At 42.3% G+C, this 16,107-nt stretch overlaps 1 protein-coding gene across 2 annotated transcripts in view; it reads right to left on the reverse strand.

Moving 5' to 3' along the window:
• STRBP (spermatid perinuclear RNA binding protein) overlaps positions 1-16,107 on the reverse strand; it is an 89,710-nt gene that overhangs the window by 18,192 nt on the left and 55,411 nt on the right. For both annotated transcript variants that reach the window (XM_032767679.2, XM_075060636.1), the window contains 8 exons: positions 13,473-13,638; positions 11,278-11,419; positions 5,488-5,582; positions 4,974-5,069; positions 4,304-4,415; positions 3,745-3,842; positions 3,139-3,250; positions 426-518 (listed from right to left, as the gene is read on the reverse strand). In XM_032767679.2, the coding sequence (XP_032623570.1) occupies positions 426-518; positions 3,139-3,250; positions 3,745-3,842; positions 4,304-4,415; positions 4,974-5,069; positions 5,488-5,582; positions 11,278-11,419; positions 13,473-13,638 (914 nt within the window). The remainder of the gene's footprint in view (positions 1-425; positions 519-3,138; positions 3,251-3,744; positions 3,843-4,303; positions 4,416-4,973; positions 5,070-5,487; positions 5,583-11,277; positions 11,420-13,472; positions 13,639-16,107) is intronic.

The raw sequence follows: 16,107 nt of genomic DNA on the forward strand, positions 1-16,107 counted from the left end.
CATATACAATACAGGTGATCTGTCAATGGAATCAGCACCTATCTCCTGTCCCAAATGTGGGATTTGAACAATCAGTTCTACATATTGTAAGGTCTTGGTCTGAGGCTGTTTGAGAGACAACTGCCAGACATTACAAATAAAATACCTGAACTCTTTGGACAACCTACTTTTAATATCACCTGCTGGAGTAACATGATCAGTGATGTCAGTCAGTCAGCCAGTCAAATATGTGCAAAGAAATTGAAACTCACCTTTAACCAGAGGAGTTTGAAGTTCTGAGCTCATGGGATTGAGAACACACACATACCCACCCCAGAGGCTCTTTCACATGCCATTCCACACCAACACCAAGAAGTTTTTGTGTCAGCTCCTACTATAACCAACAGTGGCTCCTTGAAGCCAGAACAAATAAAAGCTGCACTTACTTTTCCTCAAGTTGCGCTTCATCTTTTTATTTGGATCTTTATCATCCCCTAATCCATCTTCAAATGGCCGTTTCAGAGCAGAGGAGCCTGCACCTAAAAGATAGTTCTCCTTGTAATACGGATTTAAATAGTGGAAAATAAGGCAACAATCCCATAGCACCTGTCTGATTAGTCCCATTACTTTCTGCTTTGATGTTAACCTTATAATTAACAATCACCTGTATAGGTTTGTATTTCAGAATTTATATTGCTACATAGAAGAAAGCGTTAGCTTATAACTGGGGAGTCCTTAAGTTTCCACTGTTGCCTGCAGAGGTCCACAGTATTGAACTTGGCAACATTAGCCAGTCAGATCACATAATCAAACCTCCACTTCCTTACCAGCTCAAATACCAATAGTAAGGCCTACAGATGTTGTTACATGCATTCTAATCATCATCATAAATATCTGGAAATCTCTGCAAGAGATTTCTTAAGTCCAACAGTTGAAGTTTTATTTTACAAGCTAACATTCTACAGAGGAGCTGAAATCAGAGATCCACGAAAAACAAAACAAAACACGGACTTTGCATTTCAGCAAACTTCAAGGTTTTCTGTAAATGGAGGCAGCTTTGGTTCTTAACACTCAGTGCCACAGAAGTGACTGTGTCTCTAGTACTGTATTTCATTTACATTATTTTATATCTCACATGTGCCAGCCCCCCAGGCTGGAGGGCTGCTAACACTTTAGACATAAACAGTAGCGTGACCAAAACAAACTTGTCTTCCTCATTCAATCTCATTGTTTTTATTGATAAGCTAACTCCAGCTGAAATACACAACAGGTCTATCAGAATACAGTAGGTCAATAATTCTCCTGAGCTCAGCATCCATCAGATGGGGAAAAAAGTATCTCTACAGCCATCATTTGCCATAATAGAAATAAAGTCCCTGTAATAGGCAGTGTCACCAGATCAGTGTTCTCACTTTAAAAATAAATGGCTAGGACTGGCCTCACCATTATCAAGTGACAAGAAACTATTATTTCTGTGACAGTGCTCCAACTCCAAAGACATGATCTCTTAATTATAAAATGGCCTGGATTGAGCAAACGGGCTACAAGGATGCATTAATCAGATCCGACTAAAGGAACTATGCTCACATAACCAGTGACAGGGAAATGCCAAACAGGGTGCAAAAAGGAAATAATTTTTAAAAATGCTTTAGAATTAATCTTTAATGTGGACTTTAGCAGCTTTATGACTGGGAGCAAGTCCTTTGGCTTGTTCCACTCACCGTGATCTTAACTGCCTGTTCTAAAATCTCCGATATCTAAACCTCCACAGCAGTGTTCTTCAGTTAGGTGCGTGTGGCCCACATCTGGCCCACAAGGTCTTTCTGGTTAGCCTGCTGGGCGTCAGCTGCTCCTCCCTACTAGGGGCTCCGCTGTAAGGGCAGTCCTGCTACCTGGCTCCTGAGCTCCCAGCCCAGGGGAGAGGCAGGTCAGCATGGGACCAGGTAGGGAGCACAGGAGCCAGAGCAGAGTATCAGGACCATCCCTGGTCAGAGTCGGAGCCAGGTAGTAGGGTCATCCCTGCAGCAGGGTCCCCAGTTGGAAGCAAGAGGCAGGGATGGGACAGGCTAGGGAGTGGGGTCACCCCCTGCTCCCAGGGTTTCTCCCAGCTCCTTGCACTCAAACAGTATTAAGGAGGCTCCTGTCTTCAGCAGCTACTCCCCTCTCCCCACCCTTGGGGAAACACTACTCATTCAGAGACTCAGGATTTTTGGTGAACTGAAATTTGGATGAACAGACTTAACTGTACATGGCATGATTGTAAAGAGGAAAAATAAACCGCCACTAATTAGACTAGCACTCTGTGCCTCATTCAAAAAAATCAGCTAACGTGCCACCTTCGGCACATGTGCCACCTTCGGCACATGTGCCACAGGCTGCTAATCCCTGCCAGCCAGGCAAAGAACTGACATGCTTTCACTAGAGAGCAAACACTGAAAGAGGCCTCTGGCCCGCCAAGACTTGGGCAATGCCTTATTTGGCCTCCCAGAAAACCTAACTGAATATCACTGCACTAAGGACCTGTCCCATTTTAATTATAGTTAGAAAATATACTTCACATTCATTTCAGGGTCTAAGAGTGGGTGAGACAGATGGAGCTAGGAGGAAAAACAGGCTGTCTGATGTATTGTTTGGGTATTTGGAATATCACTGGAAATCTACTTCTTTTTTTTTTTTTACGCTATATAGTCCAAGGTAAAAACTGTAACAATACTGTGCTTAGAGTTTTTTAGGACAATTTTATTTTACTTCACCACCTTCTCTAAGGGATTCTTTGCAGTGAATCTGAGCAAGGACACCGACCTAATATTGCTCATCTGGCTTGTCTAAAGGCTCTTGCTCCCCTAGCATAAGAGACATGCATTACTTTACTCCCCATGCCCCAAGGAGGACATACATCAGAAGAAAACCACATGCTACACTGCAGCGTTTATATTTGCCACGTTCTTTTGTATGTTCTATTATTTAGTGACTAGAAACCGCTCATCGATTTTCCTCTCATAGTATAATCATTTTTTTTAAAAAGAAACATTCTTCTGACACACACAGCACATAACCCAGAATTTCGCCAAGCTACATTCCAGAAAGCCAGTGTAGCACCCAGGTTATATCCTGTTTGTGTTTTTAATGACGTTTCCCCAAGAGACAGTCTGCACTCACCTTCTTTGTCAGTAACCGACCAGGAATATTTTTGAAAGGATTTATTTGATGGGAGAGGATCCATTTCGAGCACCTTATAGATCTGACCAAAGGCTGATAGCCTGAGCGCATGCTAAGGAAGAACAGAAACGACACACATCACTGCAATGCTCTGCCCAGGTGTCTGAACTTCTGATTAAAACTCCAGACAGGATCAACATCTCTCCTATGAGGAAGGACTCAAATCTCTATGGAAAGGGTTAATGAGAGAGAGAGAGAGAGAGAGAATGAACAGAAACAAACAGCCATCTCTGGGATACACTGTGTGAAATTCACCCCTGTTCAGAGCACCAGCACGGGACCTATGTGCCACAGGTGCTTAAAGCAAGACCTACATGAAGCACAGGCTTTGGGCTGGCACTCTGAAGGAGAAAATTTCATTTATAATAGAACTCCTATATTCTCAAAACCTTTATTTAAGCCTTCCAGTGCAGGGCATGAGAAGAGCTGCCATGAGTCTACTGTATGAACGAAGCCACCCTGAGCAAAGGGGTAAACTGAATGCAGTGAATCGGATGTTCTTCAGCAGAAATGACACTTAGGTTCCTGAAAGTAGAGGTTTTCTACCTGAGCACTGTGTGTAATGGCTTCTTTTTGCTGCACTGTCATATAGGACAAAGCATCTGTTGGCTCCCGCTCACAGGGATCATGCAGGCCAGGGCCCCCTACAAAGGGGGAAAATAGACAGTTCAGAACATGTCAGAAACACCAACCAAAAGACTGTGGGAGTCAAGTGGAAGTCACAAGAGCTAAATTCTACTCTTCAATGAGTGCAGAGCCCCCATCTATTTCAGTGGGGACTGAAACAGCCTTAGGAACAAGCTAACCCTAGGGTTTTATCTCCTAAACGAGCAGGGCCATTTAAATTGTTGTTGTCAACACTGTACATATAAGACAGCAGGCACTGTAACACCATTAGCACCACAACATAGGGACATTACAACTATTAATAGGGACAATGTATTTTAATGTTAACCCTGGAGCTTCTCAATGTCTTGCTAACAATCCACATGCTAAGCCTCCTGAGAACAGGCATTTTAAAACATGCAGGAATGGAAAACATGAACATTTCAAAACAGAGGAATGATCAATCTTTGGTGTGTCTGAATTTATTCCAGGCCCTTACCAGGAAGCAGAATTCCAGACGCCAAACACTCCATCACTCGTCTTAAAGCCTCTCCAGCACCCAAGGGTCTATTACAAGTACCTATAGATTTTTCACATATAAGCTCTAGTGGCTAAAAGACATTAAATTAGAATTAGTACAGGTGCCAGAGCGGGGCTGCAGTTAAACACAAGAAGTCATTTCAAATGGGGATGAGGCACTGCTCCTAGTAACCCTGGAGTGTTTGTTAACCCGTGGATTTCTACAGCGCGCAGCTTTTCCGAGCAGGAGGGTACCACCAACTCCACTGCGTTGGCTTATGCTGAGCTCACATTTCCCAGGTTACACCTGCACCAGCCATGGCAGTGAGGCGCTTCTAAAAGTGTCAAATCTCTATGGCAAGGGGTGGGTTCTGCAGAACACACGAGGCCCTGCCGACACTGTGCCCATCGCCATGGCTTCCAGGCACCATACAGGGTTACTGAAATGGACACAAGCTGCCCCTCTCTCTCCTCAGCTCCCCAGGCATTTTTTTAAACAAAAGATTGTTTTAAAGGGTGTGACGAGAGAAAGAGAAGCAGGGAGCTGAGTTTCACATGCCCATTCTATATCCTCACAAGACACCGTGACCATTCACTGAAGGTCTGACTTTTCAAACCTAGTTGCCATCTGACTCCTGTTCCACACTTACCCATCCTTTTAGCGGTGCCCATGTGGGGACTCTGTTGCACAAATCACGCAGAATACGTAGAACAATTACACATGATTTTAGTCCATTTGCCCTGGCCTAAAACAAACAAAATGGTTCCAATACACCTGCTGAAATCCAGCGTTCAATTTTGCTTTTTAAATGTACAGAGTCCTGGAATAGGTTCTTTAATATGATTACTAATTAGCACTTAAACAGTTTCATGCAAAACAAAAAAAGTTACATAAAAGCAAAATACTGCATTTTATAGAAAGGTAGGCTTAACAGTAAAAAGAAGCATAATGTTAAAATTGCTTTTGTAGCCTCATGACAACTATAGACCAGTTGGCTAGCTACCTAGCATCCTCGCTTTTACAGAACAGCACTCGGAATTCGAAATTCTAGACTTGCACTCTAGAGGGGCTAGACAGAAATAAAAGAGGCATTACAATTAAAAGTGTCTCAAATTAAACCTCATAAGGCTACAATAACAATAAGATAAGAACAAATAGCCAACCTGAAACCATTTGGCGTGCCGCAGAGAGGCCAAGGCCTCCAGGCATTTCTGCCTGTCCAATAAGTCCGGAGGATCTTTCATCGCAACATTATCTACTGGTAAAATGGGATAAAAAGAGACAGATACAATTTGACCAAGGGGTTTCTGTCACAGTACATAAAGAGTGGCAGCATCTCAATGAGCTAATAAGACTCCCAGAAAAAAATTAATTTTTTTTAAGTGCACTGTTATTTAATTCAAACAAGCCATTAAAAAGGTAGTAAATGTGCACATGTGCAACAGAAGCAAAAGGCATTCACTCCTTATACAAAATCGATGGCCACTGCTACAGACAATCTGGGATCTTATTAAAAATGTAGAACACATTTCAGGGCAGAAAATAGCTATGTAGCACTTTTCCTTCTTTTGTTCCTCCTTCCTGTTTGTGGTTTTATCCAGGTGCATAAAATCAGCACAGAATTACTAACTGACAGCAACCTTCTCAACAAGGGGAAGATTTTCTTGAGGAGAAAGTTTGCCTCAGAGGCAGGAAGCATTGAAGAATGATTTAGAGATGCCTTTTGGGAATTTGAAGATGCTTCCAGTTTATCTTATCAAAGCCACAGCAATTAACAGTGGAGACGTGTATTTCTCTTCAATATTAACTCAATATAAACAAATTGGAAAAAAACAGAACTTGTGTTTCAAAATATAAAGTGCACATTAACACAAGTTCTTTCACTCTGATTGTAGTGTTGTGTGTAACCAGGTAACAAATGAAAGCAGCAAAGGGGAAGTTTTAAGACTTCTAGATCCTGTTAACAATGTCAAGATTTTTTTTTCTTTCATAAAAATCTTCTCTTCCCAACAGCAATAGTTGTCATCTAAACAAACTAAAGTTGGAGTTGAAATGCAGGAGACTGAAATCTTCTGTTAAATTTTACACTCCCACCCCCCTTTTTTAATCCAGCATGTTACCAAGTGCTTCTAGCAATCACATCTCGTTCCATACGAAATTATCTCTTTTTTTTAAAAGGAACAAAGTATTAAAACCCTGATTCCGTAAACCCACAAAGCCCATGCCTAACTTCATTCATGTGATTATACTACCTCATGAATAGAATTACACAAGTCTAAGTATCTCTGCAGGATTAAGGGCTAACTTCCTTAGTCAATAGCATTTAACTGACATAAGAGCACATACTGGGAACTAAACCAACCCTTGGAATAAACCAAAATAACCCTTGGAATAAATACACTGACTGTTCTTAGGAATCTATTCTATTGCTCCTCTTGAAATTGGCAGTAATGTAGAAAAATTCTGTTTTTCATCATTCATAACAGCTAATTCGTATGAGTTTGTACAGAGATAGCCATGTGGGGCTGACTGAAATGCAGACCCCAAACCAGCTTGTAGATGCCTGCCAGGTAAAGCAATATTCAGTAACTAGCAAAACATTTAATTTTACTTAGGAGAAGCAGGAGAAAAATTTATACCACTGTATACAGGGCATGCACACACCCACCCACACCCTTCCAGTTAATGTCCCAGCTGCCATTTGTTTTCACAGGTTACGCTGCATGGTATTGCTATTTAATATTAAAACAGCCTCACTTCCCATGCTGTTGACAAGGGAGACAGAAAGCTGTAGCCATTACATCATGATGGATAAAAGGTAATGAAAAACCAGAGTGTAAAGCTCAACAGAAACAGACATTTTGTCTGATAGCTTGCAGGTTTAGTTTTCATCTGTTGGCTCTGCTTCCAGCGAAGGACTGAAGTGCTATATGCTTATTTTCTGACCCTGATGAACTTCGTAGCAGATATTTGCATTGTTTCTTGTTATCCTAATCAACATAATCACATCGCTAAGATTCACCTCCACTCTTGTCCTCTCAATCAGAGCTGCAAAGTCTTATATGAGATTAGCAGGTATTTGTTTATAAGCACAAAAGGACACTTTGCATCACATCACTTTGGAATTTAAGACTTTTACTTTCAAATTTCCTCTTCGTTTACAAGAAAATTGTGTTTTATGGTTACGAAAGTGCAACATTTGTTACAAATCTTTAAATGTTTCTGTAACAAAACCCTTTACTGTGGACAATATAAACATCTGCTTAAAGCTTAAAACAGCTACTGTCAATGAGTGATTAGAATCTTCTTTAAAAGTTAGAAATGGTAAAGGTTGACTGACTGCAAAATTGTTCAATTTTAGCAATTAAGATGAATTTGGAAGTCTATTAAGTCCTGTTTCTAACTGAGATTGTACAACATTTTGCTAGAATATGTTAACTGTTGATGAAGCAAACTTAATTTTACCACTAACTTCTAAACCAGAACCTGGTGTGTCTTGTCTATTACGGTACAGGTGACTAAACAGGCTTCACTGTAACTCAGTATGAATACAACAGCCTACTTTTGCAGTGGCATGTTGATGCTCATTAGAGGTTAAAGAGGCCAGAGTCACTGATGCCTTTGAAAATAGTGCATTCATTACATTAATACTTGAGTTTCCAGGGCAGCTTTTGAGGATGTTGCAGGCAGTCAACATTTGGGTGCAAGATTCTGTTAAACAGAAAGATGGAGAGAAAAGGCAGTGAAGAGGGATAAGCGACTTGCAGCAGACTCCCTTTGGACATTCTCGTTAGAATGGCATGTTTCTTCATGCTCTGCTAGTCAAGAAAGTGAGACCCAATCAAAGTTTTCAAACACATATGAGGAGCTTTCTTCTTTTCCTTTTTTAGTTCTAAAAAGGACACTCAGCACTGATGAGTTTGTTAAAAAAATAAAAACCAACCATTAATTCAGAGCCTGCAACACATACAGAATGAGTCCTTCAATAATCTCCCCTGCCAACATTGTTAGCTTATAGCTACCAGGGCTACTTTCTGGAGAGGAGGCAAATCTGTGGCTTGCTCTGCAGGTCCTTCAAGGGCACTTGTGGACACCAAGAACATCAATGATTCTCTCTGCCCACCGAGGTCCTGGGTGTCAGACTGATTACGAAGCAGCTGCTCAGTTACTGAACTCAGTTGTTTTCAGCACCATCTTATTTGGGTGGCCAATGTTACTTCTTATTTTCAATGTACATGTTCGGTAACTACAGCTATTTGCAGAGTGGCACTGAGAAAGCCTAGTTCACAAAGATCCTGTTCTTTGGTGGACACGAGTGATACTAAACTTGACGAGGACAAATTTCACTCTGACGCAAAATGCACCAGATTCAAACATTTGACCTCTCCATTTAACAAGGAGAAAACAGAGCTGGTACAATGGCTGCAAGGGGATCGCTTGGAAGGAATACTGAAATGCACACACACTGGTCTGGTATTTGTTTTTACTAACGAACAGCAAAAACAAATAGAACAAACACCACATTTTAAGCATTAATGCTTCTCCACACCAAAAAAAAAAAAAAAAAAAAAGAGGGGGAGACTAAAGAGAAACCCAGGAATGTTTGTTCTCTGCATTCTGACATCAGGGCATGAAGGTACACGCGACATTCCTACTGAACAAATGGAAGCACTGAAAGAATTCCATTGCACCTAACCTTGCTTATTTGGTTAGAGGATAGATTAGTGACTGTAATCAAACCATACCCCTGGAAATCTTGGTCAGTTTCACCCAGCCTTTCCCCCAGCCTCTTAGCATACTATTAGTCAGCTGCCAACTAAGGAACAGAGAAAAGCAGCAGCCGGAATAGAATGGCTCATCTTACTAGTAAGATGAAAAGCAAATTATGAAGAACTTGAAAAGCTTTTCTATCAGAAAAAAGTAAATAAGAAAAGCGAGGAATAGTTTTTAAAATGACACATGAAATCAAAACAAGGGTTGCAATATTTTCCCTTTATATTAAATTATTTTTCCTGAATCTTTTTTCTACATATTTCCCCTTGATATTAGATTTGAAACTTTATTCACTTAGTAAATCTAAAATGGCTCAAAGTGACTAGAGGTGGTTGTAGACAGCTGAAAAATTCTCTTTTCCCCATCTAGCTGGTTACTTAATACAATAAGAAAAAAATGTTTGATTAACTTATGAAGGGGAATATTACAAGTTTTCTTTGTTCAGATAAACTAGGGAGTGAACTTCACAGAAACTGAAGCCAACTACAAAAGAATCTGGACTTCAGAACGAGGTGTGTTAACCAGTTTACAATCATCAGTTTTATGGTGGGGTGGATCTAACAACAGCTCTTATTACTAGCACTATCACAAATTTGCAGAGATGATCTTTATAATCAAGAGCCGAACTCCAAAGTTTTGGAACAAAGTTTGGAAAAATATTTTAATATCCTAAATCAGTAACAAAACAACAAATATAGTAAAACAAGAAAGCATGAAAATGAATGTCCTCATTCAGCTTAGCAGACGAGTCCCAAATTAATGAAGTCCAAGTTTCTATTCCAGCAGATGAAGGCACTATCCCCTCCTAAAAGGGATCACACAGGAAGAAACATTTGTGCAAAACTGCATGCACATCGTGATGTTAAAAATACCTTCCCATAAATTTTTGTGCTCAGTCTCACGAGTGTGTATCTGTTGCAGTGGAAACAAACCTCAACTCAGCACTTGCCAAGAAGTTGAAGAAAATGTGCAGTAGTCTGCAAATATCTAGCTTTTGTCTTAAAGAAAAACAACTGTGTTTTTGCACAAGAGCCCCATTAGTGATTTGGGAATTCTGGGACATTTTTATTAATGAATCTTTGCTATTCATCTCTATTGCAAGATTCTTGCACTTTTAACTGCTGCCTAAGTGCTGTATTTCACTTGAAAATCAATCCTTCCTGCCTGCTCCCCATAAAACGAAGAGAAACTGACCAACATTTCTCAGTGTATTGGTATTTCATGTGGGAAGGGGGAATAAGCAAAGGGACTTGTGGCAAGTCTAGGAATGGGAAAAGAGCAACAGGGAGTTCCCTAGCCCACGTGGGCCCAGCTGCCTCAGTTGTCATGACAGAGAGTGGCCAGTTGGTCAAAGGTCTGACATCATCCAGTGGAAAGTTTCTAAGCATAGGTTTGGGAAGCGGAAGCAGAAATTATTGACAAGAAGATTACAATAAAATAAAACACGGCTGCATTCGCTCGGTGTGTTACGCTTGGTTTCTTTCCAATCTCGCAGACGTTAAGAGTCAGTGCTTCTTAAGAGTTTCTTGTGGCTAAGTTGCAAGTCCCCAGTAGAGAGGGAAGAATGGATGGGGAGGAATTAGGATGCATAATTTTCCAAATATATTTTTACATTCAGGACAGTAGGCACAACATTAACTTCAGAAGTGCAGTGCAGTATTTTAGCTTTAACTTCAACTGTATCCTAGTTAGGAAGTTCTTACCTTAAAGATAGAAACACACATACACATCAATAATGAGCAAAATCTGTATGCCAGAAAGAGAGACAGCTTTGTAGGAACTGCATTTTAAGAGAGCAGTTTCATACAATAGGAATAATTTTATGAACCAGTCCAATTTGACTGATTTAATTTAAAAACACAACTGTGCAGGCACTGCTTAATTATTAACTAATAACTAGTTCTGCTTTCTTTCAGACAAGATCTAATTGGTGTCTGAGTCAAGGCTATAATAATGCTGTCTCTGCACAGCAAATGGAATTTTACATATATTTACGTGAAAATTAAATGGTTGCTGACTGTTTAAAGAAAAATCATTGTAACCTATCAAGGTGAGCCAAGCTAGTAATGACACACAGTATACAATAAAAATGAGACCTCACTCCCTAACTAACCCTGTGCTACAGAAAGCCTTTCGGAGAAAATTCTGAGGGAAGCAGAAAAACGACTCTCTCTATATACCTCCGTCCTTCTCCGTTTCCTCACGAATGAGAGGAGATGTAAGTATCACCTTCAGTGTTAGGGTGGGCTCCTTTGTGTTATGAATAATAATAGCTGCCTCATTCACACATTGCTCCACGTGGTACTTCTCTTCTGTAAGCTTCTGAAAGGCATCAAAAACATTTTCAAAAATCCCCAATCAACCATGGTAAAGGCAGCATCTCCTAAAGAAACATTTGCCCCTTGCAGATAACCCCTGAACTTGCAATGCTATAATACACAGGTTCTGCCAGGCTGCCCCTCCACTCATAGCTAAGAGTTGATAAGTTGTAAATAATTTTTAACAATGTAAACAACTGTTCACCAGAAAAATGCTAAATGGTGGCAGCATAAATGCACTACAACGTCCAACTCATTGTGCAGACAGTCATCAGTCATCTTTTAAAGCTGCCCACAGGTGAATTACTTGCCAGCAATTGTAGCTCTCACAGGATCTAACTCTCAGCAATGCTGCCCCTAAATGCAAAACCCCTGGCAGTCTACTACCATCCTGACAATTGGCAGCAGATGCAAGCAAATAAATGGCTCCAGTCCTACCAGCCCGGACGAGACCTCGGCACCTGCATGGAGCCCGACTAGCTTCAATGGGACTCTGTAGGAGATGGGGTCCATCCACATGGACCAGCATAGAGAACTGTAACCACAGAGCGCACGTAAGAGTTACCCTTTCTAATCACCACGTCTTTACAAATAGGGGGATAAATCTAGGGCACTTATTTCCTCCAGAAAAAACTGTTACAGACAAGCAACATACCCTCTCCACTACCCTACACGGCCCCACCAGCCCCAGCTATGGAGATGACTGTGTATGCAGAGCAGGACTTGGCCTCCATATAACCTGAACACTTGTGTGCAAACAAACAATGGAAGTATAGCTCCAAGAATGGTCAAAATGTATACGCTGTATGTGGAAATAAACATGAGACAAGAAGGCAAACCAGGAAGGAGGGAGAATGAGTTTCATCACCTAGTTTAGAAAGAGCTACTTGCAAGGGGTATTTGTTGAGGCACAGTCTCTAGGCAATAGCGCATGTCATGAGCTTCAGGCTGGACTAATTATTCAGGACCAGGGGTGTGTCAAAGGAAGCTATAACCCTGGGCTCCCTTAATAAGAGGTGGTGCTGGCTGCATCTGTTCACAGGATGCTTTTTTACACACCAAAACAAAAAGGTACAAATTAAAACCAAGTACATATCAAGGGTTTATCGTGACCCAGGACCACGGACCACTCAGAATGGTCTCTTGTTAAGGGTACAATTTAGGATTCCATCACTTTACCAGACCTCCGTGACTTCTTTGGTTTCAGCTGTCAGCAGCTGAAGCTGGGGCTGGAGCCAGAGCTGTGCATCTCCTCCCCGCAGCTGAAACCGAAGCTGGGGCTGCATGCTGCCCACTCCCATGACTGTGGCTGGGGCAGTGCGTTCCTCGTGCATCCCCCGTGCTCCCCAATCGCCCCTGTAGCTGCAGCTGGGGTCAGAGTCAGGACTGTATGCCCGCCCCCTGTGGTGGCTGGGGAGGGGGGCTTCCAGCTGTCATTCCTTCCCCATCAGCCCTGCCCCACAAGTTATTTTTAGTCAAGTCACAGACAGGTTACAGGCTCCCGTAAATTTCTGTTTATTGCCCACACCCATTGGTGACTTTTACTAAAAATAACCATGGCAAACTCTTAACCTTACCTATTGTCACTTCAGAATCACCGAGGAGTTTAGACTGAATACAGAAGCTTTGTCCCTCAGCTCTGTGATGGGGAAGTTCACCACACTGATAACACACTGGGCAGAGTGAGCCATGTTGACACGCTCAGGAGAAGGAAGATCTAAGACCCCATTTAGTTTCTGTGTTAGGAGTGAGAGCAGGGAGAGTCCAGATGGGTGAATTCTCCAATAGGAAGGTTAGCTGGAGGGCATAGCAGGCCTGATGTCAGGAACAAGGATGAGGGAAGGCTTTGAGGATAGCCTTTCTACCCATCAGGTTAAGGTCTCACAAGCTCTAGCCACTGTCCTAGATTCTAAGTGCAGTCTTTGCTCTCTGTACCTTGACTACTTGTATTTTTCTTGGTATCAAATTAATTTCAGCTTTTACCCAGTGCAACTTTTAGCTGACTATGTTTTGCAGTGCTATCAGTCAGAGCTGGAGGACTACCTGAATTAACTTACCTGAATTTGGATTGGGAGATTGTCTTTGACTGTATATAACAAGGTCTTCGTGGGTTTTTCTTTGCACATGAGAACCAGCTCCAAATCCATGTCATCCTTTATCAGCAAGCCCTTTGCAACCAAACCAATTCTCATCACACCACATAAGGTCCGACCACCTTGATCCCTGGAAATGAAACATGTCTGAATAAGTACAGTGATATTTTCACACTTAACCCACTGCCGCCGCCACCCCCCTATTGTAGCAAGGGAACAGAGACAGATGGAAACAATTCCAGCATTTCTGCAACGCATCAGTGTCAGGCTCGTGAAAAGCACTGACTGCTTTTCTGCAAGTAGCCAATAGGAAAATGATGGAAACGAATGTGAACATGCATGGAACGCTTCTGTAGTCGCAGAGTTGTGAATCAAAGCTTTGGATTAAGTTATGATGCTCCAAGCAGTTCACTGCTTAACTGCAGGAGAAGAAGAGCGCACCTGAGCCTGGAGTCAAGTTTTCAGAACAGCTCTTAGAAGCCTATGACCCATTTTCAGAAGTGACTTGGACACTTATGAGCCTAAACCCCACTGTCTTTCAACAAGACTTATGCTCCTAAGGGCCCCGGCACGCCCAACAGTTGGGGCCTACACATTCTTTTATATGTATTTTTTGAAGCTTGTAACTTCAAAATATTGTGCAAACCATTTCTGTAGCTTTGTGAATACTGCAAACGCTAGATACTTCAGGAAGGCTCCTCATTTCAAACAATCTGCCCTGTAGGAGCCCTTCAAAAATTCTCACCACTGTAAGCCAGAAGAATCAGAGGCTAGGGAATCAGACGTAAATGTTCTCCTGGTTTTCTCAAGGGACTCAAGAGCCACAGTAAATGTCATAGGTTTCAAAGCAAGATAAACGACACTTCAGCTTTGAGTGTTGACAACAGGCAATTGAGCAGCCCAAGAGTGCACAGACCATCAGGAATCCACGGGAAACAGAAGAGCAGCACTCACACCTACTGCCATTCACACGCAGGCACTCATGAGAGATGCCTCTTGGACGCTGCAGCACTAGCTAGTGGCAGATCACTGTGCTCCACACCCCCTGGGAAGGGCTGTAAGCATTGGAGTGGTGAAAACAGCCTCAGCTATAGAGGCAGCAGAGCAGCTAGTGGCACCTGAACATCACACACTGGGATAGGATCTGATCAGACACGCTCTGAGATCCATGATCATATAGTGCACCCTGAGCCCCTCTCATACGTCTACCTTCATGTACACGGGCACAACTGGGTATACTTGAAAGGGATGGACAAGGACTGTCTCCTATTACCTAAACAGCAGAGACAGAGTGGGAAGGAAGGAGGTAGAGAAAGGAAAGTGACACTCTCAAGGTCAGACCAGGTGGTCAGTGGCAGAGCTGGGGATAAAGCGCAGGTCTCCTGACTCCCACTGCAGGTCCCCAGTCATTAGACCATGCCACTCATGTTGTAAATCCCTTTCACTTGCTGGTTCTAGAAAATTAACCAGATGCTGCAACATTTGGCTGCTAATCTGGCAGGGAAGCATAATTCTTTTTAAAATGGTTTGTGAGTGACCAACTTACTATTTTGCAAGGTGTGGTGGGTTTAGCTTCAATTGTTTCTTTTATCCTTGTCGACCTGCATGGAAATTTCTAAAATAATCCTCCACATACTAAAAAAAAGTATTTCCTCTGATGAGTTTCAAAGTTCACAGAAACATTTTTAATGCTGCTAGGCTGTTTGTTTTCACAAAGCCTAAGCTGCCCGGACAGCATTCGTTTAATACGAGATGACAGGGCAAACACCTGCCTTTCTCTCTGGAGCGGGAGGAACCGTTTGGTAATGTTTTGCACAGCATGCTGAAGATGCAAACTGCCCTGTAAATGTTTACAATGAATAATAATCAGGTTGCTTGTTTTAGCGTAACCTTCTCCCAGCTGCAATCTGCTAAATTTGGCCAAGTAGTCCCAGAGCCAGCGTTATGTCAGTTTGTTAAACCCTGGCTAAAGGGTGGGTTTCAGAGCTACCCCTGGATTCTTGTGCCCAGACTGGTGGAAAGGAGACCTGCTGCAGCTGAGATTTCTTTACTGTAAAGGAAAGGCATTCAGGCAAGCCCAACTGTCCTGACATGCCCACATTTCCCCCACCCAGAGCTAGTGCTGGCAGCCGGCTAGTCACCATGTCAGTTGGCTGGAGGCAGGCGGTGTGAAGGAGAAATGGCACCAGTCACAGCTAGAAGGGGAGATTCACGCAGCTAGCAGCCTGGATTATTCTTTGCCCTAGTTTCCACCACAGTTTTGTCCTGCTTTGCTGCTTGTAAGAATTCTTCCAGTCACCACGTTCCCTCCTCTGCAGGAGCACAGATGGATGTAAATTCTCCATCCCTTTAAGGCCAGCAGGCAACACTTGTTGATCTGTTTAAGAGGCTGGCTTTGATACAAAATTCTACAGAAAGTGCTCTCGACTTTTTGCTTTATAAAAACCAGCTGGAGAGAGGGGGAAGGAGGAGAAATAGCCCAAATCCCTCCATGTCTCTGCTTTGACACCTGACACCTTCTATTCTCCAACCTCCTGACTTTTTGTCAGAGCATCTATAGTCAGGAGATTTATTAGAGAGGAGACCTGGGCACTTATAA

The sequence above is a fragment of the Chelonoidis abingdonii genome, chromosome 24, assembly GCF_003597395.2.
Source record: "Chelonoidis abingdonii isolate Lonesome George chromosome 24, CheloAbing_2.0, whole genome shotgun sequence".
In the NCBI taxonomy this organism is placed as follows: Eukaryota; Metazoa; Chordata; order Testudines; family Testudinidae; genus Chelonoidis; species Chelonoidis abingdonii.